Source organism: Felis catus, chromosome E3, assembly GCF_018350175.1.
Source record: "Felis catus isolate Fca126 chromosome E3, F.catus_Fca126_mat1.0, whole genome shotgun sequence".
Classification (NCBI taxonomy): domain Eukaryota; kingdom Metazoa; phylum Chordata; class Mammalia; order Carnivora; family Felidae; genus Felis; species Felis catus.
The window spans coordinates 22,665,142-22,690,229 of record NC_058383.1 but is presented as its reverse complement, the minus strand read 5'-3'; the positions used below and the strand labels follow the sequence as shown (position 1 = coordinate 22,690,229).

Below are 25,088 nucleotides of genomic sequence, written 5' to 3'. Positions count from 1 at the left end.
CTTAAAAATAACATTTCTCTTTAAAAAAGTTAAATATAAATATAAATATAAATATATATATATATTTTAATGTTTTTATTTATTTTTGAAGGAGAGAGAGGGAGACAGAGCATGAGTGGGGGAGGAGCAGAGAGAGGGGGAGACACAGAATTCAAAGCAGGCTCCAGGCTCTGAGCTCTCAGCAGAGCCCAATGAGGGGCCCAAACCCACAAACTGTGAGATCATGACCTAAGCTGAAGTCAGATGCTTAACCAACTGAGCCACACAGGTGCCCCCAAAATAAAATATTTTTTAAAAGTCTATGTATCATAGATAGATGGATTCAAAGCAAATTACAGGCAGTGGACCAGACTGTTAACTACAATTGCATATCTTGCAGGAGAGAAGCTTGCAATGAAAGCAATGCTGGGAAACTTAGAATTTGGCAGAGTTGGACCAGCTGATGACTGTCACTTCTGAACACACTAGTCTGACGGATGGAGCTCTTATTTTCTTCACAAGATTGTCACTTGATTCCCTACTACATGTCAGGCAATAGGCCAGGTACCAGTTATAACCAAGAATGAGACAAACTTCCTGCCAGTTCTAATCTCAGGTTCTTTAGAGTTAAGCCAGGCAGTAACTATGGATAAGTACACTAGATAATTTCATATAGTAAGCCGGCCTGCAGAGGAAAGACAAGGGGAGCAGACACGTTAGAAACTGCAGTCTCAGACGGACAAGAGTGGGTTTGGTGGGTTTGCAGATACAGATTCAAGCTCTTGTAAGGTTCAGCTGGAAGCCCTCCCCTTTGGATCTATGACAGCCTACCTCTTTCAACAAATTCCTTTTGTGGCTTAAATTAGTCTGAGTGTGTTTCTAGGTTTTGCAACCAAGATCGCCATTTCTAAGAATGAAATTACCGGTGGTGGTGACAATGGTAATCGATAACATTTAAGTGCCAGGCACAGTTTTGGAACTTTACATACATCACCTATTTTAACCCTTACCACTCTGAGACATGAACAATTGTTATCCCCATTTTACAGATGAGGAAACTGAGGTAAAGCAGATATGGTTAAGTAGGCAGTAGAACTGGGTTTTGAGTCTAGACAGTTGGCCTCTGTGGCCTTTACCACTTCACTGTGCTCTCAAAAGTGCTGGGGGACGGACTTGAGGTTATTTCAAATGTGTGACATCCCTTCACACACACACACGGTCTTGAGCAAAACCCCCAGTCTGAAAACCCAGGCTTCCTCCAACTGAGGACGTGGCAGCAGCTTTATCAACTCACGAGCCAGAGTTCCTTGTAACCATCCCGTGTGTCATAGAAACAGAAGCTCTGATGTATCACTCAGTAAGGAGTTGACCTTGGGCTCTGGGTTGTCATAAGCCTGAGTTTAAATCCTTGCTTTGCCTCATACTATAACCTCAGAACAGTTCATCAACTCTTCTGTGCTTCAGTTTCCCTACCTGTAACACAGATATGAGACTACCTTCCTCATGTGGTTCTGGAAATTGAATAAGGACGGACTACAATGTTTACCAGCATAATATGAGGCACAGCAGTGGTCGAGGCTCACATATGTGCACGATAAACCCTAAGTATTAGTATTCTGCATCTCCTTCTGCGGGAAATACCTGTTGTTACTTCATTACCCCTTCTTCTGGAAAAAGCTTCTTACTTTTCCTTGGGGATGACTCTTCCTGCATTGGATATAATTCTTGAGGGACTACCTATTCCTGGCTAACAAATGGCAACACAATCACAGTTCTAACCGCTGGTGTCTAAAAAGACATTCTCTCTTTATTTTTTTACTTTATTTTTATTTATTTTGAAAGAGAAAGAGAGCAAGCAAGGGAGAGACAGAGAAAAAGGGAGACAGAATCCCAAGCAGGCTCCGTGCTGTCAGAGCAGAGCCTGATGCGGGGTTCGAACTCACGAACGGTGAGATCATGACCTGAGCTGAAATCAAGAGTCAGAGGCTTAACTGACTGAGCCACCCAGGCTCCCCAAGACACTCTCTTTTTAGAATCTAAATCTTTTAGAGGCACCTGGGTGGCTCAGTTAGAAGAGCATGCAATTCTTGATCTCCAGGTTGTGAGTTTGAGCCCCACCTTGGGTGTAGAGATTACTTAAAATAAATAAAATTAAAAAAAAAAAAATCAAAATCTTTAGATGAGTCATCCAGAACTAAAAGAGAAAACACAGTAGGGAAACAAACCACAGCAACAAAAAAGCTAGCCAGGATTCAGACATCCCCACTGAAGAACAAGACTGGCCATTAGCTCCTGCTGCCTCGATAACCAGAGTGCCCTCAATTCCTGTCTTTTCCAAGCCCTGATTCTTTGGCTTTCTCATAGATTCCTTGACTCTCCCACGGACTTAAACTCTCCATAAACCCATAGTCTCCAATCACCTTATGTTTGGCAGAGTTGGTTTCTATTACTTGCAACCAAAGAACTTCATCTGATGTATTTTTTGAAGCGAAGACTAGGACTGCGCAAAGCATAACAAACCCTGAATCCCCTTTCCCTACTCTCCTGGGCAAAAGGCTATCTATTGCTGGGTGACAAATTATCCCTAAACCAAGTGACTTGAGACCATAAACGTTTATTATCTTATAACCTGTGTGTGTCCAAAACTCAGCAGCAACTTTGCTGAGTGGTTCTGGCTCAGGATCTTTCATGGAGGATGGTGTCTGAACACCTGACCGGGGCTTGGAAGACCTGCTTCCAAGATGACTCGCTCACATGGCTGTGGGCAGGAAGTCTCAGTTCCCTGTCCCACGGATGTCTTCAGAGGGCTGCCCGAGTGTCTTTGTGATGTGGAAGTTGGCTTCCCACAAAGCAAGGGATCCAAGAGGATAAGACAGAAGCCACGAGGCATCACAAGTCGGCCCTACTCAATGTGACTTCTAGGACGGCGGAATGACTGGGGGACATTTTGGAGGCTGGCTGCCATACAGGAAAAGCTTAGGAGCCCCAGCAGGGTCTTTTTCAAATTTTTATTTTATTTTTCCAGTACAGTTTTTATAGGCAGACATCATCCTCCTTTCTCTTTAGCTATTCCTATTCACCCCAATGAAAACACCTATTTCAGGGGCACCTGGCTGGCTCAGTCGGAAGAGCATGTGACTCTTGATCTCAGGGTTGTGGGTTCAAGCCCCATGGTGGGTGCAGAGATTACTTAAATAAATAAAAGTTAAAAAAAAAAAAAAAGAACATCTTATTTCAGAAACCTGCAGACAATGACTTACAAGAATGGGCAGAAGGAGGAGGTAGGTATGAAGAAAAAGGTGTAAAACAGGGGGGATGAAGGTCTCCAGTCCGAGGACCAGGTCTGGAGAACTAGAAAAGAGGAAGAAAGGGCCTTTAGAGAAGGAGACACAGGTGCCCGAATACAAGGACAAAGCAGAGTGTGTAAGACTGGTATAAAGCGTAGTGCTCGCCCTCGGCAGACGGTCACTTCTTTTACAAGCCCCAGAGAGTCTGCCATCCAGTTCAGCCCTGCTGGTGTCATTCATCTTTTACTGCTTCACCTACAAGCGGGGCCTGAACACTGCGACCCGTGAGTCCAGGGAGATGCCAAGCTGTTAGGGGCTGCACTGCATCCCCTCAACACTCCTATGCCGAAGCCCTAACCCCCAGGACCTCAGAATGTGACTGTGTGTGGAGACAGCACTTCTAAAGAGGTAAGTTAAAATTGGGCCATGAGGGTAGGCCTTAATCCAATCTGACCCGTGTCCTCATAAGAAGAGATCTGAACACCCAGAGAGACACCAAGAGCACACACTGAGGAAAGACCATGCGAGGACACAGAGAAAAGGTGGCCAATGGCAAGCCAAGGAGAGAGGCCTCTGGGAAGCCACATCTGCTGACACCTTGAACTTGGGACTTCCAGACTCCAGAACTGTGAGGAAGTTAACTTTCTCTTGTTTAAGCCATTACGGGAGCCTGAGCTGAATATGACACAAGCCCTTGTGAACCAGCTCCTAACCTGTGCTGCGTAATGTGGTGTCAGAACCAAGCAAGAGGTGAGAGGAAGCCATAAACGCACTGGGTGCACCCAGAGACCGTTTCCACTCGGGATTCCTTCTGTGAGCTTCCTGATGGACCCCAGGCCCCTTCTGCTTTGCTCTGAAGGCAATTTCCATACACGTCCAGGTTCCTAGGGCTGCCTCTTCCTCTGTCATATCTTCTCTCTAGCTGGAAAGCACCTTCTGTATTCGTTCCCGTACTTCCTTCGCTCCCAAGGACACCATCATCTCAGCTACCGGAGGTCCTTGCTAAGAACAAAAAGAGAAACTGCCTTATTGCTTATACTGCCTAAAGAACTAAAGCCCAGCCCCAGTCTGCAGGCGCTACGCCCCAGGCCAACCCCAGTGCCGCTGCCTGCGTCTGAAGGGGCACAGTTAGCATTGCGTTGTCTTTACTTTCCGTGGCCAAGGATGGGTCCCAGGAGCCTGTTTTCCCGTGGTGATATGTCTATTGGCCCCCCATCAACCGCCAGCTCCATACAGGCAGGGAGAGTGCATGTTTCATTCACTACTGGGCCCACTGTACCCAGAACGGTGCTTCTGCATAGTAGGTGCTTCCATAAATACTATCTGCTGAGAGACTGAAGGGAGTGATCGTGTTTCATTTGTCTTTGTACCCCCAAACCAGAGCATGACTGCTATTGAATGTCAGCTGAACGGATAAATGAGGGGCTCCAGGGAACAGTCCAGCCCATCTGCCCACTTACCCGCTGTCCACTGAGGGCCACTCGGAGGACTTGCATCACGTTGCTGTGTTTGGTCCCCTCCAGACCTTCTGATACCTTCTTCAGTTCTCCACTCAGCACGTCCTGAGTTAAGCTCATACCGGGTCCTTCTAAAAGCCTAGAGAAGAGGGGCGCCTGGCTGGCTCAGTGGGAAGAGCATGCAACTCTTCATCTAGGGGTTGTGAGTTGGAGCCCTATGTCAGGTGCAGAGATTACTAAAAAAAAGGTAAATAAACTTAAATAAATAAATAAAAGCCTAGAAAAGAGCCAGTCTGTGAGGGCCTGCATGGGCCAGTGGCAAGTAGGTAAGAGGGAGGATTTCTGAAGATTAACATTCACAACCAGTGTTCAAGTCTGCTTGGGGGAGAAGGGAAGGAAGAAGATCCCCATCCCTTTCCAATTTGAGAAAACAAACAAAACAAAAAAAAACTAAGGAACCAAATACACAGATAATCCAAGCACAATACGGGAAAACGCAGATGGTACCACAGTAAGAGGATTTACTAATTTCTACCTCAAGGTCATGTGATCGCTATGCCTCAGTTTTCTCATCTATAAAGTGGGGATAATAATGGTGTCTGTAACTCACAGGGCTATGGTGGGGCTGAGTTCAAACTTGTTAGGCACTAAGTACGTTGCTTGAATAGACAGTAAACACTCTGAAACACTAGATCTTGTATTTCATTTAGAAATTAAACATTAGCGGGGTGCCTGGGTGGCTCAGTCAGCTGAGTGTCTGACTTTGGCTCAGGTCATGATCTCACGATTCATGTGTTCGAGCCCCAAATCAGGCTCTGTGCTGACAGCTCGGAGCCTGAAGCCTGCTTTGGATTCTATGTCTCCCTCTCTCTCTGACCCTCCCCCACTCACATTCTGTCTCTCTCTCAAAAAAATCAACAAACATTAAAAAAAAATTTTTTTTAAGAAATTAAACATTAGCTAATATTTATTATATCCAAGAGCTCAGAAACATTGCAAGAGAATCTAAAAACAAACTCAGAACAGGCTAGACATAGGATGGAAGAATGAAGCCCTCTGTGAAATTACTTGAAACACAGCTTTAGGATTGGCAAAGGGGAGACTCTTTGGGCAGGGGAGAGGGCTTGTAGCACAGAAGGGCAGAAAGAAAGAGACTTCGGGAGACCCCGGCTCCAGTAACAGTATTGCCACCAACCTGCTACAATCATTCTTTTATCTTAATTTTTTTAAATGTTTCTCTATTTTTGAGAGACAGAGAGAGAGAGAGACAGAGAGAGATTCCGAAACAGGCTCCAGGCTCCAAGCTGTCAGTACAGAGCCCAATGTGGGGCTCCAACTCACAAACTGTGAGATCATGACCTTAGCTGAAGTTGGATGCCTAACCAGTTGAGCCACCCAGGTGCCCCTACAATCATTCTTTAAAAAAAATTTTTAGGGCAACAACCATGATCTTGAACTCCCCACTTGCCTGTATTCTGGGACACGACAGAATTTAGGTCTATCAGATCTGCCACATCCATGCTGGCCTTTATGAACTCCCCAATAAAGTCACAGATGCCACCTTCCCAGATGGGAAAAGAGTGGCCAGGAACAGCACCTTGCACAGCTGCATGAAGAAGTAGGTGACCCCAGCCTGTGTGCACTTCCAGAAGGGTTTGCACTCTGATAGGCCACTGCACCTGTAGGTGACGAAGTCAGGGACGTTGGCCAGCATGAAGCAGTTCTCAAAGTGGAACAGGGTTATGGTGCCGGCTGCCTGGGCCCACCAGAGCACAGGCTGCTGCATCAGCCAGCCTGGCGCCCACCTCTTGCTACAAACATTCTTTGCCCACAAGTTGAAGCACGTAAGGATCTAAAATCCAGTAGGCCAGGGGCACCTGGGTGGCTCAGTCAGTTGAGCGTCCAACTCTAAATTTTGGCTCAGGTCATGATCTCATGGTTTGTGAGTTTGAGCCCCACATCGGGCTCCATGCTGGCAGTGCGGAGTCTGCTTGGGATTCTCTCTTTCCCCCTCTCTCCCTACCTCTCCCCAGCTTGCACTCTCTCTCTCAAAACAAATAAACTTAAAAACTTTTTTAAAAAGTTAAAGAAAGTTAAAAAAGCTTAATGAGTTAAAAAAAAGCATAAATGTTTAGAAAATAATAATAAAATCCAATAGGCCAACAATCGCCCTCTGCTTTGCTGGTAGCCAGCTGAGATCCTCTCTCACCAGTGCGTTTGGAGTTTCAAGAGAGATTCCCCATTCAGTTAGAGCTTGACTTGCCAAAAAAAAAAAAAAAAAAAAGAAAGAAAAAGAAAAAAGAAATAAAATAAAATAAAAAATTTCTGAGTTGGAGGGGCACCTGGTGGCTCAGTTGGTTGGGTGTCCAACTTTGGCTCAGGTCATGATCTCATGGTTCATGAGCTCGAGCCCCACGTTGGGCTCTGTACTGACAGCTCAGAGCCTAGAGCCTGCTTTGGATTCTGTGTCTCCCTTTCTTTCTAACCCTCCCCTGCTCTCTCTCTCAAAAATAAATAATAAACATTTAAAAAAATTGTTAATCTCTGAGCTAGAGCAATGGACGGGAGCAGGGTGGGTGGGCCTGTATTTTACAGCACCTTCTCAGTCCCCCTCAGCTATTACAGAGATTCCAAAGTGGAAATGCTGCAGAGGGCCTGGACAGTTCCACTAGTGCGGATGGTCCACAATGCCAACTGGGGTGCTGCCCGTGCTCAATGGGGTCCATTGAGTCCCCTGCCACTGATAGGCTTCACGTGGAGGGTGACTGGCTGGGGGACCCGTGCTCGTAAGTAATGGGAAGAAACTGCCTCTTGGTACCGACAGATTCCCTTACTAACTCTGGATTCTGAGCCACTGAGTTTCAACAGGAGGCAAAAATAACCATGCTTATTGCATCATTAACTCGGCCACGTGCTTATTATTATTCCTATATCCAGAAGATAAAATACAGAAAATATAAAATTTAACACGGAGGAGCCCCTGGCTGGCTCAGTCAGTTGAGCATCTCTTAATCTCAGCTCAGCTCATGATCTCACAGTTTAAGGGTTTGAGCCCCACTCTGGGCTCCTGGCTGACAGTGCGGAGCCTGTTTGGGATTCTCTGTCTCCCTCTCCCTCCCTCCCTCCCTCCCTCCCTCCCTCCCTCCCTCCCTCCCTCCCCAGTTCATGCTCTTTCTCTCCCAAAATAAATAAATAAACTTAAGAAAAAAAAAATTTTAATGTGGAAAATGGGGTGCCTGGCTGGCTTGGTCAGTAGAGCATGCAACCCAATCTCAGGGTCATGAGTTTAAGATCCATGTTGGGCATGAAACCTACTTAAAAAAAAGTTGTTAAAATTTACCATGGGAAAACATAGGAACTCTCCTCTATGCCACTGTGGGGAAGCAGGCTGCTAAGGAGCTGGTAGAAGAGGGACAGGCCACAGGCAATGGCAGATCAGGACACATTAGAGCTGGCCCAGAGCTTGGCGTGGGTACAGAAGGGACTTCTAAGAAATCTGGCAGCTTCAGAACACTTGGGTGTCAGTTTTCCTGTCCTGAGTGGGAGCCCCAGAGTGTCTCTGAAATCTAACCCCATGGCAGGGATGTGGAGTTAAGGCAATGGTCCTGGTGAATTAGCACTAAGAGCTCCTATTGTGGAATGCCCTAAATTAAAGGAGTATTATAATAATGACTCTCGGGAATTTATCCTAGAGATATAAATGCAAACCCGATTAATGATGTCTATATGTGGCTATTCACTATAGCATTGTTTATAACAGCAAAATCTGGAAGCAATCCAAATGTCCATCAATAGGAAATGAGTTAAATAAATTATCGTAAAATGGTACAATAATGGCCTAAGTGTAGCTGTAGAAAATAATAAGGATTCTCTCTAAGGACTGGGCAGATCTACAGATATGTTAAGTGAAACAAACAAATCAAAAGACACAGAACAGTGTTACCGTATTTTTGTGTAAAAAAGAAGGATCATTTAGATATAATTAAAAAGGGTAGTAATGCGCAGACAGTTCTGGAACTGAACAGATGGGGGACAAGGATAAAACTGGATTTCCCAATATCTACCTTTTTTATACTTTCTAGGTTTAAAAAAAATTTTTTTTAACGTTTACTTATTTTTGAGACAGAGACAGAGCGTGAGCAGGGGAGGGGCAGAAAGAGGGAGACACAGAATCCAAAGTAGGCTCCAGGCTCTGAGATGTCAGCACAGAGCCCGATGTGGGGCTCAAACTCATGAACTGCAAGTCCTGACCTGAGCTGAAGCCAGATGCTTAACCAACTGAGCCACCCAGGTGCCTCACACTTTCTAGCTTTTAAACTCAGGTTTAAGAGGTCTGAATGGGGGCACTCTCTCTCAAAAATAAATAAACATTAACATAAAAAAAGAGGTTTGAATGTTTTCATAATCAAAACATCAAATTTCAAATTTTAAAAAGACAAAAATGGAGTTACACATCCATATCACTGAATACTCAGACATTACATAAAGGAAACTGCTAAGTGCGGCTACATTTCTGTTGGGGGCTGCAGTAGGAGGGAACACATACTTTTTGCCATAGACCTTCTTCTACTATTTGTATTATACTGTATTTTTTGCCACGTGATTTTCTTATCATTTCCAGGTGTTTATTTATTATGACAATACACTGAGGGTTTCTAGATATCAGGCACTGTCCAAGCACTTTGGAGAGAAGCGTATGGCCTCTAGGCCCAACCTTGCCTGGGTTTGAATCCCTGCTCCTCCAACTTACTGTTATTTTAGGCAAGTTACTTAGCCTGTGTCTTGATTTTCTCATCTATAAAATGGGGATAACGTTTTAACCAGATACTTTATTAGGTGGCTGTGAATTTCAGTGTATACACATATCCACACACACCCTGTGTACATACGCATACAGACCTAATGCATATAAATAGCAAGTTGCAGGCATGTGTAGGTAAACTCTTAAGACCTACTTTCATCTTCATGACAAAGCTGGGAGGAGGTAGGTAAAATGGACACTGGGTTTTGCTGCCCAGCATCCACCTCCCTTTCTCCTGATACCCCAAATCTCCTTGAGGAATTACCTGGCTCCCATTCTCAGCTCATGTGCCCTGGCTGGGGGTCCATTTACGGCCCAGGAGCTGATGAGCTAACCTACGCCAACGGGCACATCACATTCCCCAGGCCTCGTGTGACTGGTTCGGAGAGAAAAATGTAGCTAATTGGGTTCCGTCAGAGTTCATCTTAAGACACGGCTGAGGCTTTGTGATGTTGGAGCTGTCTTACAAACAGGGCGCAGACATGAGAGAGGCTGCTCTCCTTTTTTTCCTTTCATATATAGTGATAAAATTTTTAGCCAGGCTCATGGCTGCCAAGTTAAAAAAAAAAAAAAAAAAGTTTTCCAGACTCCCTTGTAGGTTGGCATGGCCATAAGATAGGCATTCTGGCCAGTGAGATACAGGTGGAAATGAATGTGTAACTTTTAAGTCTGTTCCGTAAGGAGTAGGAGTGTCCCATCCCCTTCCCTTTTTCCTCCTTCCTCTTCTGGCTAAAGTATGGATGGTCTATGAGCCACCATGCACCGTGTGGACAAGAGCAGAATCTAGGGACATCAGGACCCTTGAGATATGGAAAAAGCTCTTTAGCCCTGGATCGCCACTTCCTCGTGGGGTAAGCACTGTCATTTCTTCTGTCTGATAGAGAGCCCCACCCTCCATCTACTCGATACAGAGTCTCTGCAGAAAGAGTAGCCGGCATTGAGAAGTGTGGAACAGAAGGTCAAAGGGACAGAGAGAAAAATAAGGTCTTGGTGACATGTTTTTGGCCCCTGAATTAGGCTGGGCTTAAGCCAGCTTTGGTTGCATTTCTGTTCCTGTACAGTTAAGACTGTAGTAGCATCTCTACGTTAGAGGTGAGGAAATGGAAGCTCAAAGAGGTGCCATAGTGATGCCACCTGGGCAGGAGAAAGGACTGGGTAAGCGGCAACACTGGCAGGGAACCCAGGTGAACCCAACCCCAAACACACTGCCCTCTCTGGGGAGGGTCTGGCTCCTCTGGGAAAGCCCCCCTACCAGAGTGATCATCTTGCTAAGACCCTGTCACTAGCCATGCGTTGTGTGGCAGGCCCCGCAGCCAGTCCTGGAGGAAGGGGACCCTGGGAGGGAGAGGGAACTCGGGGGCGGAGCCTTGAGCTTGGCCTGCAGCAACTCACCCCAGCACACGCTCGGCAATCAAGTCCACCTTCTCCGAGATGGCGCCCAGCTGTGCTCGGCCCACGGCAGGGCGAGTCCACAGGTAGGAATGTGCCGGGGAGACCAAATCCCGCAGGCGGCAAATGTGACCCTAGGGGAAGAGGCAGTCGCTGAAAACACTGAGGACAGGGAAGAAGGGGGGCGCCACCCATTCCCTCAGTCACCGGAGCTCCCTGACACCACACCTGTCTCAGCAGGATGATCCTCTCCACATAGGCTGGGTCCAGGACATCCCTGTCTCGCAGCTGGCTGCCGAACGTCTCCTCCACCAGGGCCTGCAGCTTCCCCACCAGCTGGCGTCTCTGGGTCTCACTGCTCACCAACCGACACAGGTGCAGCCTATAAGAGAAACCAAGGGACCGTGCAGCCACTGGCATTCCCAGTCCCCTCCAAACCCTCTCCCTAAGGGAGCAAAGTTTGAAGAATGACACGTTATATGAGCTGTCCCTCCCACAGCCCAGAAACAGATCATACAGGAAAGGGATCTGGCCAAGGTCTAAGTCAGCCTAAGAGCCCCAAGCAACTCAGGTATCCTGTTGTGTTTCTAAGATAGTAGCTAACATTTTAAACTAGAAAGAGATCACATAAAAACAGAGATTTCTGGCTTCTCTTGGGATATCAGAGAAGATCTGGCTGCAAAGGGCCCTCGTGCCCCACACTTCAATAGCGGGAGCAGAGTGGAGGCCGCCCGGTTTACAGGCACAGAGCACTCCAGTTTGCCAGGGCCTCTGCTCCCCAGTGCCTCTCCCCAGGCTTGCTACCTACCCCCGTGCTGGCTGCTGGCCTCAACAGGCACCTGACTTTACAAGGTACAATCTACAAGTGTCTGCCTCCTTGCATAGCTTAAAGCATGAGACTCCGGCACAAAAAGGCAGAGATCAAGAACATAGATTTATAGGATCTGAAGCTCAGAGTGCACAGCTGTTTGAATCCAGGGCTCATAATCAAGAAGTTCAGGTTTTCTTGTCAATTCCAATGTTCTTCTTTCCAGAATTCTTCTAACTGCCTTGCTCCCTCTCTTCGGGAGCAGCAAAGCTTTAACCAGTCCTCAGTTCCCTCCCTAGGCTGCCCTAGCATGGAAGAAAGGCAGGTGGCAGTGGTGGGGGCGTATATTCTGGGCTCTGGAACTGGGGCGGGCCTGTGAATCAGGCCGGCCCTGTGAGAGGTCTGCAGCAAGTTACATGATCGTCCAGAGCCTCAGGAGGCTCATGTACACCACAGGGACAACCAGGGGCCTCCGTCACAGGGCACTGTGCAGACTACATGAGGGACTATCTGGAAAGCACAGAGGAAAAGGCAGCTGGAGGCGGGCAGGGGGTCAGGACTGAGGGTTCCGCACATCGGGGGGGGAAGGATGAGACCCTCTGCGAAGCTATCTGGAGCACACGCTACCCAAAAAATAATGATTTTCTTAAAAAGGAGTTAACACCACATACTGAAAGTGTCTCTAGGATCTCCGCAGCAGTGGGAGAAGACCGTAGACAGAAAGCAATCAGGAGACCCTAGTGGCCACGCTTGAGATAATACATGGAAGGTCTAGGGCCTGGGAGACAGGAAGTGCCAAATAAATGTCAATTACCATCACTACTTCCACCACACTTGTGGTGCTGCTCTGACGACTACTGGTGCTACCTTTACTGCTATTACCGAAATAATCACAGCAGCGGCTTGATGCCAGGAACATCTAAACGTTAATGGCTTCGGCTGCGTTTGTGGCAGTCCCAAAACTGCATCTCCTCTTGGGTCCACGCCGAGCAGAGCCCCCCTCCATCCTCCTCTGGCTACCCTCATGCTGGAGGACTGGAATGGGTCACAAAGTATTTCCCCGCCGTGCCCCATTTCCTTGAAATACCACTTTCCCTACAATCAGAAAGGTAGGGTTCAAGTTGCATTCACTGGTGAATACCCCATTCAAGGGATGCCTGCCGTTTGCTGCGTGAATGGGCTGGTTATGGAACACTGCCCTATGTGTCGTTTCCTTCTATGCAAAAGAGTGCAAAGTCAGACAACTGATCTGATGTCTGATGGGAGATAAATGAAGTAACAACCTTCAATACCTGCAGTCAATGCGAATTCTCTGGGCTCATGCAAGTAAAGCACAGAGAGCCTGTCCCCAAACCAGTGCTCAAGAGATGGCATCCTTGAGTCCCTTGTCCCTTAAGTACACATCTATCTGCTGGCTTTACCACCAAGGCCCTTAGATGGATATGTCAACAGTGATCTAAACTGTAACTGGCTTTAGAGGTCTGAGTGAAGAGCTACATGAGATGTAAAACAGGTGTCATGAGACAGTGCTCACTCACCATGTTGGTGGGGGGGCGGGCAAGGGGTGATTCCGAGGCGAAGATGCCCCTTTTCTCTAGGCCATGGCTAACAGAATCCATGCAAAGGACGACCAGGAATAATGGTAATGACAGAGACAGTACCTACCATTTACAGAACACTTTTTATGTGCCAGGGGGTGTGTACAACACCTTGATGCAACGTTTAATTTAACTGAACTCCTACAACAATCCTAACAGGTAAGTACTGTTATTAGCCCCATTTTCGAGAGGAAGAAACAGAGGCTCCAGGAGATTAGGTGACTTACATGCTCTGTGTTCACGGAGCATCGGACACATGAGCCCACAGTAAAAATCAGGTCCATGTGACTCCAAAGCCCACTAGACCCTCTGCCATGGGTACCCTCATTAGCAAGAAAGCCTTTTTGTACCAGCGGCCTCCCTGCCTCACCACTCACCTGTTAAATTCCGGGAGCTTCTCCAGGTCCAACAGGGCTGAGTGGCAGGTGACCCGGGTCAGGTCAAACTGTGTTATCAACTCAGGCAGGGTCCTGCCCATCTGGTTCTCTGCAAGGAGGCAGGCCCAGCCTCAGCCCCCTCCCTCGCTTTTCAATCACAAGGGAGGCTAGGTGATCATGTTCTGGGTTTCCCATTCCATTCTGACCCAAGGGATTCAACTTCTAACTCTTTTATAGATCACGGGCCTTGAAGGGGCTTTCATTTGCAGAAAGGGTTCTGTCACTCAGGAAAAACAAGTTTGAAAACAATCAGACTAGGGGTGCCCGGGTAGCTTAGTCAGTTGAGCGTCCAACTTCGGCTCAGGATATGATCTCACGGTTCATGGGTTCGAGCCCCATGTTGGGGCTCAGCTTCAGATCCAAAGCCTGCTGTGGATTCTGTGTGTGTGTCTCTCTCTCTCTGTCCCTCCTCCACTCATGCTAAGTAAATAAATAAACATTCAAAAAAATTTTTTTAAATAATCAGGCTAAACCAACCCTCACTGCCCTCAAAGATGTGGGTTGCAGGAACAGCATGCTCATTGCCTGGCTGTGCCCCAGAGATTCTGACTCTGCTGGTTTGGGATGGCGTCTGAGCATCAGTATTCTTTCCAAGCTTCCCAGGTGGTTCCAAACCTCAGGCAGTGTGGAGAATCGCTGCGCGGGGAGCTGCTTCTCCAGAGCTGCAGCCCCGTCCCATGCGGTCAGCAGGCATCGTGGCCAGGCCTAGGCCTACAGGGAGTCTCTGCCGTGTCCCTTACAGGCTGCATGGCTTTGCCAAGTCATCAAACCTGTCTGAGCCTCACAATTCTCTTATAAACAGCAAGGATAATTTAATCCTCTAAAGACGATTTTAAGGAGTAAATGAGACAAGAGCAGAATAAACAGTAAGCAGACTACCAGTGCCACATTTCTAGAAATCCCCTCCAGAAAAAGGTCATCCTAATTTGCTGCTTCTTTAAACCTTGGGCTCTAAGTCTTGGACCAAGGATAAGGGCTCAGTTTGGAATACACTAGGGTCATAGCAGTCTTAGTAATTCTGTTGGAACCCACACTTGCCATAGTGGGAGTAATATAATTATAATAACCATAAGATCTACGGTTTTTGTGCAGAGTGGCAGACACCTTACTGGGTGCCTCATACTCATGAGCTCAGTGAATCCTAACTTAACCCTATGAGGTAAACACTTATCCCCATTTTATAGAAAGGCAGGGAAGGCTCAAAGACCATAAGCTCCTTACGGGCAGGGGTTACATTTAGCTAGTTCACTGTTGTAGCCCCAGCACTTAACAGCGTCTGGCTCAATAAACATCTGTTGAGAAAAGAATGAATTTAGGCAAGAGCGTGCAGCTAGTATATGGCACAGCCTGGCCTGAAGACCAGGTGGGCCTGAACCAAAGCCCCAGCTCCTCACTGCTCTGGTCCCACTGCAAACTCCCAGGTGGGCAGGTACCTGCAAACCCGGAGCCACAGTTGGTGATGATGTCCAGCAAGGCATCTGGCAGGAAGTCGGCAGCAGCAAAATGCTCCAGGAAAATGTCTCCTTGCCTCTTGGACAGCTTGCTGCCATCCCTATTGAGGAGCAGGGGCAGGTGGGCAAAGCGAGGTGGTTGCCAGCCCAGGGCCTGGTACAGAAGTAGATGCTTGGAGGTGGAGACCAGCCACTCGGAGCCCCGCAGCACGTGGCTGATGCCCATGTGGTGGTCATCCACCACGCATGCCAGGTGGTATGTGGGAAAGCCATCGCTCTTCAGGATGACCGGGTCCCCCTCCACACTAGCTACTTCATGCCGATTCCAGCCATACACCATGTCCTGGAAGGCTGGTGCCTCCCCATCCAGGCGGAAGCGGATAGCAGGTTTGGGGCCTGTGGCTAGCTTCTGGGCCACCTGCCCCTGGCTCAGGTTCCGGCACCGATTGTCATACCTGTTAAAGCAGAGCGTCACAGAGGTTAGGATGACTACAGACAGACTGAATTCTGTCTTTGTCTCTGATAGTTGGCTGACCTTGGTAAGTCATCTACTTCTCCAGCTCTGTTTCCAGTCCTGGAGCAGAGTGACGTATGGGGAAGACAGTAATTGGTAACAGTGTGGCAGACACTTGCGCCTGCCTACCTGCCAGCCTCTCCCTCTTCTTCCTTGCTAATGAGGAAATAGCAAAATGCCTAGTCCTGGGGGTTGAATCACAGCTGGTGTGGCCAATCATGCAATCCCATTCCCATTTGCCAGCAACTGGTCCAGGCCAGACCACTCTAATCTCTAAGACTCAAAGAAAAGTATGCCTGGAGGCAGGGGAGGCTTAGGCTCTGGGGAAAGATTGCCTCTCCAATTGAGAGCAAAAGAGCCACAAGAGGAAAATTCCTCTGCTTTCCCCCTGTGCCCTTCAGATGTTGCCCTGTGAGGGCAGAATGCCTGCAGCCTCCGCAGCCACTTGCAGCTAGTGTAGGGGGTGGGGCAGGGGAGGTAGGAAGAAGCCACAACAGAGCGCTGATGTCTTGAAGCTGCTGGTTTTATCCTTGAGTCATCCACCTCCAGACTTCTGCAGAGTAAGTGACAAATGTCTGTGTGGTTTATGCCCTGGCTACTCCAAGTATGTTTGTGGATCCCTAGCAACAGCCTCACCTGGGAGCCGGTCAGAAATGCAGCATCTGGGGCCTTAGCCCAGACCTGGTGAATCTGAATCTGCATGTTAACTAGATCCCCAGGTAAGTCGTCTGCACATTAAGAGCATGAGAAGCTCTGATTTGTCCCCCACTCTCTTTTAAATTCTTTATTATTATGTTTTTAAATTTATTTTTGAGAGAAAGAGAGAGAGACAGTGAGCAAGCACTTGTGTGCAAGTGCTGGGAAGGGGCAGAAAGAGAAGGGGACAGAGGCTCTGAAGTAGGCTCTGCACTAACAGCAGAGAGCCCAATGCGGGGCTCGAACTCATGAACCAGAGATGATGACCTGAGCTGAAGTCGGCCGCTTAACCAACTGAGCCGCCCAGGCACCCCTATTCTTTTTTTTTTTTAAGTAAACCCTACCATCAATATGGGGCTTGAACTCATGACCCTAAGATCAAGAGTCGCATGCTCCATCCGCTGAGCCAGCTGGACGCCCCTGGTTTGTCCCTTTTATTAATTTTTTTAAATTTTATCTATTTATTTTTTTAATTTACCTCCAAGTTAGTTAGCATGGTTTGTCCCTTTTAAAAGGGGTGTTCCATTACTTACTCCCCGAAGAATCCTGACACAGAAATGTAAAGCTTGAAAGTATACTCCTTGTCACAGAGCTAAGTGTTCAATTAATAAATGGCTGCATGGATTCCACAACAGAACTTGACTATAATTTTAAAAAATAACCTTCTACCAATAGACAAGTAGACTATTTATGACAAAAAAGTAAAGCTGCAGTGAATATCATGACCTCATACAAATATCCAGTGCTTTTCCAAACAGTTCATTTAAACTGGAACTCAGTGGGGGGTGCCCATGAGAGCTTGACTCTTGACTTTAAGGATGTGAGTTCAAGCCCCACATCAGGCATGAAGCTTATCTTTAAAAGGGGGCGGGGCACCTGGCTGGCTCGGTCGCAAGAGCATGTGGCTCTTGATCTTGTGGTCATGAGTTTGGGCCCCACGTTGGGTGTAGAGATTCCTTAAATAAACTTAAAAAAACTTTGTTTTAATTTCTTTAAAAAATAAATAAGTAAGGGGCGCCTGGGTGGCTTGGTCGGTTAAGCATCCGACTTCGGCTCAGGTCATGATCTCACAGTCCATGAGTTCAAGCCCCGCGTCGGGCTCGGTGCTGACAGCTCAGAGCCTGGAGCCTGTTTCAGATTCTGTGTCTCCCTCTCTCTCTGACCCTCCCCTGTTCATGCTCTGTCTCTGTCTCAAAAATAAATAAAACGTTAAAAAAATATTTAAAAAATAAATAAATAAATAAGTAAGTAAGTAAGTAAGTAAGTAAATAAATAAACTGGAACTCAAGATGTCCTGATGCCACTGCTGATGGGAAGCAAGGTGGTCAAGGGCCACAGGCAGTGTCTATTAAAGCTCCAAACTGGCCCTGCAATTCCTCATCTGGGAGGGCCTCCAACAAACACCCTGCACACGTGCACAACAACATATGTCAACATGATCCATCCCAGCTCTTTCATTATAACTACAGATTAGAAATGGCATCAAGATTCATGAGTAAGAAAGTGCTTAACGGATGTTACATCTGTACAGTGGAATACCATGCAAGCATAAGAAAAATGTGTGGGCCTATATAGATTGGATAGCCTCAAAAAAGGTAAGTGGGAACGGTAAGTTGCACAATCCGTATATTGTGTGCTGCCATTGGAATGGGGAAGAGAAACAATACGTGTTCATCAGGGTACATGCGTTGAGTGTCTCTGGAGAAGACAGAAGAAAATTCTAGGGTCACCTGGGTGGCTTAGTCAGTTAAGCATCCAACTTCAGCTCAGGTCATGATCTCACGTTTCATGAGTTCAAACCCCACACTGAGTTCTCTGCTGTAAACTCAGAGCCTGCTTTGGATCCTCTGTCCCCTTCTCTCTCTGCCACTCTCCAGCTCACATGTGCTCTCTCTCTCTCAAAAATAAATATATGGGGTCCCCTGGGTGACTCAGTTGGTGAGTGCTGTGCTGACAGCTGTCCGTGCTGTGCTGACAGCTCAGAGCCTGGAGCCTGCTTTGGATTCTGTGTCTCCCTCTCTCTGCCTCTTCCCTGCTTGTGCTCTCTCTCAAAAAATAAACATTAAAAAAAATTTAAAAATAAACGTTAAAAAAAAAAGAAAGAAAATTCTAACTGCAGTTGTTTATAGAAAGGGAAATTGAGGGGCCAGAGTCAGGGTTAGGAGAGATCTTTGCATATACATCTCTCTGCCTCTGAAAAAAACTTTACTTACTCAGAATTACAAATAATTGAAGTTACTTTACGTGTTACTACTGCCTGAGAGCCAGTGTGGTCGGCAGCTCTGACATGGCCCCAGTGATGCCCACCTCCGGTGTTTCTGCCCTTGTGTCATCCCCTGCCTGGAGTGTGGGCTGGACCTAACAACTTTCTTTTTGGGAAGAGAATTCGGCACAAGTGACAAGATGTTGCTTCCTCTGTTCAGTTACAAACAGACTGGCTTCTGTCTTGCTCTCTTTTGCTTTCTGTCCACCTTGCCCACAGCGAGGCCAGCTGCTATGCTGTGAGCTGTGCTGTGGACAGGCCCACATGGCAAGGAGCTGGCATCTCCGCACAACAGCCAGTGTAGCCCACGGTCAGCCAGCAGCCTCATGAGAGAAATGGAAGCGGACCCTCTGCAAGGCCAGTCTTGAGGAAACCACAAACCTGGCCAAAACCTTGACTGCAGCTTTGAGAGAGACTCTGAGCCAAGGGAGCCAGCAGAGCTGCGCCCAGACTCCTGACCAAAGAGGCTGTGCAGGGACCACAGTTTGGGGGGAATCTGTCATGCAGATGAGGGACACACACGACTTTGGGGAAGCAGCCTCGACAGGCTGGGGCTCTCACCGGGGCGTCTGGTGATTCCTCAGGGCCTCCTTCTTCAGGAGCTCCAGGCGCTGTGGTGAGCAGAAGCAGGGGTAAGCAGCGCCAGACTCCAGCAATGCCTCCGTGGCCCGGGCGTAGAGCTCAAGTCGCTGGGATTGCTGGTACGGCCCCGCTGGACCTCCCCGGCGGGGGCTCTCGTCTGGGGGGATGCCTGCGGCACAGCAAGAGAGAATGCTCACCAAATTCTAACGATGAAGATGCTGACAGCACCGGTTCGGCACTGTTCTGTGTGCCTTATGCATACAGTAAAGCTTTTAATCCTCACAACAACCCTCAATATCGTTACTGTCGCGATTTCCTTTTTATAGGTGACCAGTTGAAAGACAAGAGAGGGTAAGCACTCAAGGTTGTGAGGCCTGAAAGGTAAGGAGTCACAGGGGTGTGTCACCTCCATAGTCCACGCTCTCAACTGCCCTTCCTCTCCATCTGTCCTTTCCCTGGGGAGTGGGAAAGCAGCCCAGGCCTGGAAGAGCTGGCTCCAAAGAACGAAGTATGGTTCAGGGCATAGCCCTGGCTGGACCCCTAGTTCTGCGCCAGAGAAGCCGTGACAAGGGATCCTGAAGACGGGTGAGGGCCGCAGTGCCAAGCACCTGCCAGGCTGCTCTTGTGTCCCATGACTTCCATCAAGCCTCAGAACCGCCCTACTAGGTAGACGCCATCGTGACCCCCATTCAGTACGGACGCTGAGGCACAGAGGGGCTCTGTTACATCACTTGGCCAACAGCAAGCGGTACAGATGCGTTCGAAGCCAGGCCAGGGGGCCACAGAATCCACGCTTTTCACCCTGATTGTACTGCCTCAGCCTCCTTCCCCACAAAGCGGAGCTATGCTCTAGCATGCGGGGCGGTGGCAAGAACGGGATGCACTGGTACTTTCAAAGCGCTCAGCCTGGTGCACACACGCAGAACCACTGCGATGGGCGCTGTTATATGAAATGCGATCTGTTGTAAGCCACAGCTCCAGCCCAAGGTTCAGTTTCCTCCGGTCACAAAGGACAGATTTAACCAATATACACTTTCTGCAGAGACAAAGGGGACACAAAAGAGCCGGATGGTGGTATTTCTACCCTAAACAGCTTTCAATAAAAACCACTGATTTGTAGACTTTGAAATGGTGACTTTCGTGTCAGGTAAATTTTATGTCAATTACACACAAAAAGGGTGACTCCTAAATTAAGAAGCCACAGGAGTCAGCTCTGCCTCTCCACCACACCGGAGGAAGCTGTGCTGAGGGGCTGCAGGCGTCATTTACACAATCGTGCTGCACCAGGGGCTCCAAGGGTAGGACTCTTTCACCCCTGGACCTCCTGTTCAGACAATGGCTGACATATAGCAGACACTCAGTGAAATCCAAGTTCTCATCCTGGCCTGCCTGGTACTGCAGGTTCAGTACCAGCCGACTTCTGTCCTCACATCTCCAGTCCCTCTGCTTGGTCACAGTCCTTGGGCCATGCTGGCCTCTTTGCTGCTCCTCTAATACACCCTATGCTTTCCTTCATCAGGGCCTTCACATCTGCCATTCCCTCTGCTTTTTAAATTAAATTTTTTAATCTTTATTTTTGAGAGAGAGAGACAGAGACAGAGAGACAGAGTGCAAGTAGGGGAGGAACAGAGAGAGAAGGAAACACAGAATCCGAAGGAAACACAGAATCTCTCAGCACAGAGCCCAACACAGGGCTCATACTTATGAACTGCAAAATCATGACCTGAGCCGAAGTCGGATGCTTAATCAACTGAGCTACCCAGATGCCCTGCTTTTAAATTTTAAGTTTATTTATTTATTTTGAGAAAGACAGACAGCACGAGTGGGGGAAGGGCAGAGAGAGAGAGGGAGAGAGAGAATCTCAAGCAGGCTGCCAGCGCAGAGCCTGATGTGGGGCTTGAACTCATGAAACCGTGAGATCATGACCTGAGCTAAAACCAAGAGTCGGATGCTGAACCTACTGAGCCACCCAGGTGTCCTGCCTCTGCTTTGAACAGTCTTCGTGCAAGTAGCCACAGGGCTGGCCCCTCACTTTGTGTGATCTCTGCTTTAATGTCCCCTCCTCAGAGAAGACCACCCTGTCTAAAACAGTATCCCTCCCTGTCAGTTCTCTAACCTGTTAACCTTTTCTCCATAGCACACATTAACACTTAACATCATGGTGAAAATGAATTAATTTATCTGTCTTCCAATTACTGACAACAGAGTCTCTGTTCAACGCTGGAACACAACCTAAATTACAATAAGTGATCTCTTTGAATTCCTTTACTCAACTAATCTCAACTAAGCATCTGCCATAATGTTCTACAATAGAAGATAAAAACGAAATCAGTTTCTGCCCTTTGGGAACCCAAAGTCTAGTTAATAATTTACTGCAGATTAAAATACACATCTCATAAAAGTCTCGGTATTTTTGGTATTTTTCCTTGGAGAACTTAACTGGTTATACCTGTCTTGACAGGTAAGCAATTGTTGACCCAGGGAACACAAACACACTCCTCCTTGTCTTCCTGGGGTTTAGCAGTCCTTCAGATTAAACTTCCCATAAGAAGACTGACTTTAGAAGCTGTACACATTTAGTTTGGCTCACACAGTGTGTTTAAAAAAAAAAAAAATCTGAGTTCAAGTTTAACAATGGCGAGTATTCATTAAAAAAAAAAAAAAAAAAACAGTAACAAAAACCTGGATTTCTGGCTCCTCTTGGAAGTCAGAAGGTTGGACAAGCTGGGCCAGAATTCCCACATGGGAACAAGGGGCTGGAGCCTTCTGCTCACCACACGCCTCGCCTCTCCAATTCCATCTTATGCTTGGCCTGTGTTTCCTGTCTGTTCCCAGTAGCACCTGACACTCTAAGAACAGGAACCTCAAAACAGCCTCAGAGCATTTCTTTAGCATCTTTTTTGGGGGGGCACGTGCCTCCTGAGGCAGCACAAATATACCCATCTCTCCAGGAACTCCTCATTGTCCAGCTTGGGCCCTGTGAGGCCTACTGGCTCCTTTCCCTGCTCCCACTTCCCCCTTGGAGAAGGGTTTTTTTCCTGACCGCCTCACCTGCCCACTCCAGCATGTCTTCAATATTCTCTGCTGCCCCAGGCACAAGGCGGGTCTGATCCGTGTCTTCCAGCCTGAGGATGAAGCTCCCCTGGTGCTTCTTGGCAAAGATATAGTTGTATAAGGCAGTGCGTAGGCCACCCAGGTGCAAGAAGCCTAGTATAAGAAGAGAACACTCAGTCAAGACAGGGAAGATGAACTGACACACCTCAGCCAGACGCAAGTAAGCCCTGCTTGTACCAGGACGTCCCAGTGAATATCAAAGCTCAAGGAACAGCTACCCCTGTCCCATCCTTCCAGTCAACACCGAGACAGACTGCCACAGGAGAGGACAGGGGTGGTCAACCTCTTTAGCCCCTCATCCTGGAAATAGAAGACCACCCAAGTTTTAGAGCATGTAATTTTGTGGAAAAAAAAAAAAAAGACTCCAACTCTTCCTAACTGCACCCACTGTTCTACTTAGATTTACCTCAAGGCCAAGTTTTACCCAAATAAGGACAGAGGATTATCCACTGAAGCCATTACCACACATCCATTTAACATGTACAAATTCAATGATGTGCTTGGGTGAAAAAAAAAAAGCTAATATCTTCTTTGGTCCAGGCCATGGCTCTGACTCCATAACGAGCCTCTCTGCATCTACAGGTTTAGGAGGAAACATGGGACCCATGAGGCTCTTCTGGCATCAGGCAAACTTCTTCAACACAGATTATGTGTGACCTTCTGCTAGTTATTACAAGGCAACCACAAAACCAGAGGTCCCCAAGACAGAAGACAGGGGTCCAGTAATCTGGATTTAAATTCTCCATCCACCATTTACCAGTTGCTATCCCTTGGGCACTTTACTTCATGTGTATGAGCTTCAATCTCCTCATCTGCTAAGATTTTAAAAAAAGAAAAGAAAAAAGAAACTTTCCTTACAGGGCTGTTGTGACCTAAGCGCTGGTCAAAGTATACCCTCCAATTAATTTTAGCTATTAATGACCTATGTTGTTTCATAAATCTGTCTGTAGTATGTTTTATCTGCCTGTAGTCAGCAGCCTTTTCTGTATGGGCTTTTCCTGCAAATCAGAAAAAAAAGGAGAACTATAATCATAATAGAGAATATTGTTTATTAAGTGCTAAGTACCAGCCCTTGCTAAGTGCCTCAGTTGCATTAGCTCAAACCCACAAGGCAGGAACTATTACTAGCCCTGTTTGGCAGAAGGTAAAACTCAGAAGCTCAGGAAGGTTATGCAATTTGCCCGTGTCACACAGCTAACAAACGGCAAAGCTGGCAATTTGGACCCAGCCAACCTCAGACCTTGTGGCCCCCAACCACTACATGAGTGCTGTGCAAAGCCAAGTACAGACACTTGCTGGTCTAGAAACTGCTGCCAGTTCATAACCAAGTAAGCACAGAAATTGAGAAAAAATATTTAGAAACTGCAATTTGACAGAGTAATTTAATATTTGGTGAATTCAACAGAAATAGGCTCATATTTTGTATGCTTTCAATATTTGTCCTTTTTAGTAACTCATTTCTGTTGGTTATATAAAAATACTGATCCATAATCAATTAGAAATTAAAAACCAGTCCTGTCACCATGGTCTGAGAGGCCGGCTCTACACTCTGCTGCCTGCCAGGAAAGATCCTGTCACTCTGTGCAGGTGGGATCTTGACACAAAGGCTTACATGTGGACCCACAGGTTCTGCATGAGAGGAATGCTCAGTGTGGAGAGGGCAGAAGGAAGCCTCCGTGAGAAAAACAAACCGGGGGGAAATGGTGGGGACACCCTGACAAGCTCTCCACTAGGGCATACAGTGAGCCTCTGCCTAATTCTTTTGGCTTGCTGAGTGCCAACATTAACCACAGGGTCTTTGTACCTGCAATTTCCTCTGCCTAAAGTCCTTCTTATGGACTTCATACAGACTTCACATACATAGACTTCTTGTCTTTTGGTTCTCAATTCAAACGCTACATCCTCAACACGCCCTTCTTGAGCTTCCTATCTAACCCCCAGACCCCTACTCTGCTTCATTTCTTTTATGGCATCTGTAACTAAAACTACAGTTATTTTTACACGTATTTGTCGCGGCTATAATGTATACTATAGGATAGGCTTCTTGGGAACAAGAGCCAAAAACGTTCCTGGAGACCACGGCATCCCAAGGCCTAAAACAATACCTGGCACACTGTTGGTCCTCAATAAACATTTATTGAATACATGAAAAAGGGACCGAAAGAAATGGTACAGTTCGATAAACACAAAGAACTTCCTGGCAATGTGAATAAATCACGCTTGTGGGCCTACTTGTGGGCCTACTTCTACGCCTGCAAAATAGGGTCGCGTTGCCCGCCCAGTCTGACTCGACCGGAAGGGATTCGTTCGGGAATATTCGGGGGGCGGACACGGTACGATGGACTTCGACCTACAGCGTCACGTCCGCCCAGGTTACCTGTGGGGCTGGGGGCGAACCGCACCCGCACTGCAGCCCAGGGATCAGTGCCCATGCTGGCCTCGCGCCGTCCTACGGGGCGGCCCAAGGCCGCGGGGGGCCTCGCCGACTGCAGCAGCCTCTTCAGAAGCACCGCCATGTGGGATGGAATCGCACACGTGGGCTTCTCGGTGCATCACTTCCGAGGACCCCTTCCAGCCAATCCGCGTCTGCCACAGAGGGCGCAGCCCCGCCCCTTAAAGGCGCAGGCCTCCTAGCCTGCAAGCCCACGCTCCCCAACGCCGCTCCGGCCCCATTAGGCCTCTAGGGGGCAGAGCCCATCGAGCGGGCGATTT

At 47.6% G+C, this 25,088-nt stretch overlaps 1 protein-coding gene across 2 annotated transcripts; it reads right to left on the bottom strand.

The window, feature by feature from the left end:
- Nucleotides 1-1,754: 1,754 nt before the first annotated feature.
- Nucleotides 1,755-25,021, bottom strand: EARS2 (glutamyl-tRNA synthetase 2, mitochondrial). 2 transcript variants are annotated; one of them, XM_003998765.6, is made up of 9 exons: nt 24,754-25,021; nt 22,314-22,469; nt 19,242-19,431; nt 15,190-15,662; nt 13,697-13,805; nt 11,142-11,295; nt 10,917-11,047; nt 4,727-4,862; nt 1,755-4,268 (listed from the first exon to the last, which is right to left on the bottom strand). In XM_003998765.6, the coding sequence occupies exons 1-9, from the start codon at nt 24,890-24,892 to the stop codon at nt 4,185-4,187; spliced, it is 1,572 nt and encodes a 523-aa protein (XP_003998814.2). In that variant the 5' UTR covers nt 24,893-25,021; the 3' UTR covers nt 1,755-4,184. The 2 variants fall into 2 exon arrangements, with proteins under 2 accessions (XP_003998814.2, XP_044904224.1); XM_045048289.1 differs by lacking the exon at nt 24,754-25,021 and adding an exon at nt 24,482-24,688.
- Nucleotides 25,022-25,088: the final 67 nt, after the last annotated feature.

Coding starts and splice junctions, on each gene's coding strand:
- EARS2 (XM_003998765.6), bottom strand. CDS start 24,892: ATGGCGGTGCTTCTGAAGAGGCTGCTGCAGTCGGCGAGGCCCCCCGCG. Junction 15,663..19,241: donor AGGAATCACCAGACGCCCCG/GTGAGAGCCCCA, acceptor CTGCTTTAACAG/GTATGACAATCGGTGCCGGA. Junction 13,806..15,189: donor CTGTGGCTCCGGGTTTGCAG/GTACCTGCCCAC, acceptor GCCTCCTTGCAG/AGAACCAGATGGGCAGGACC.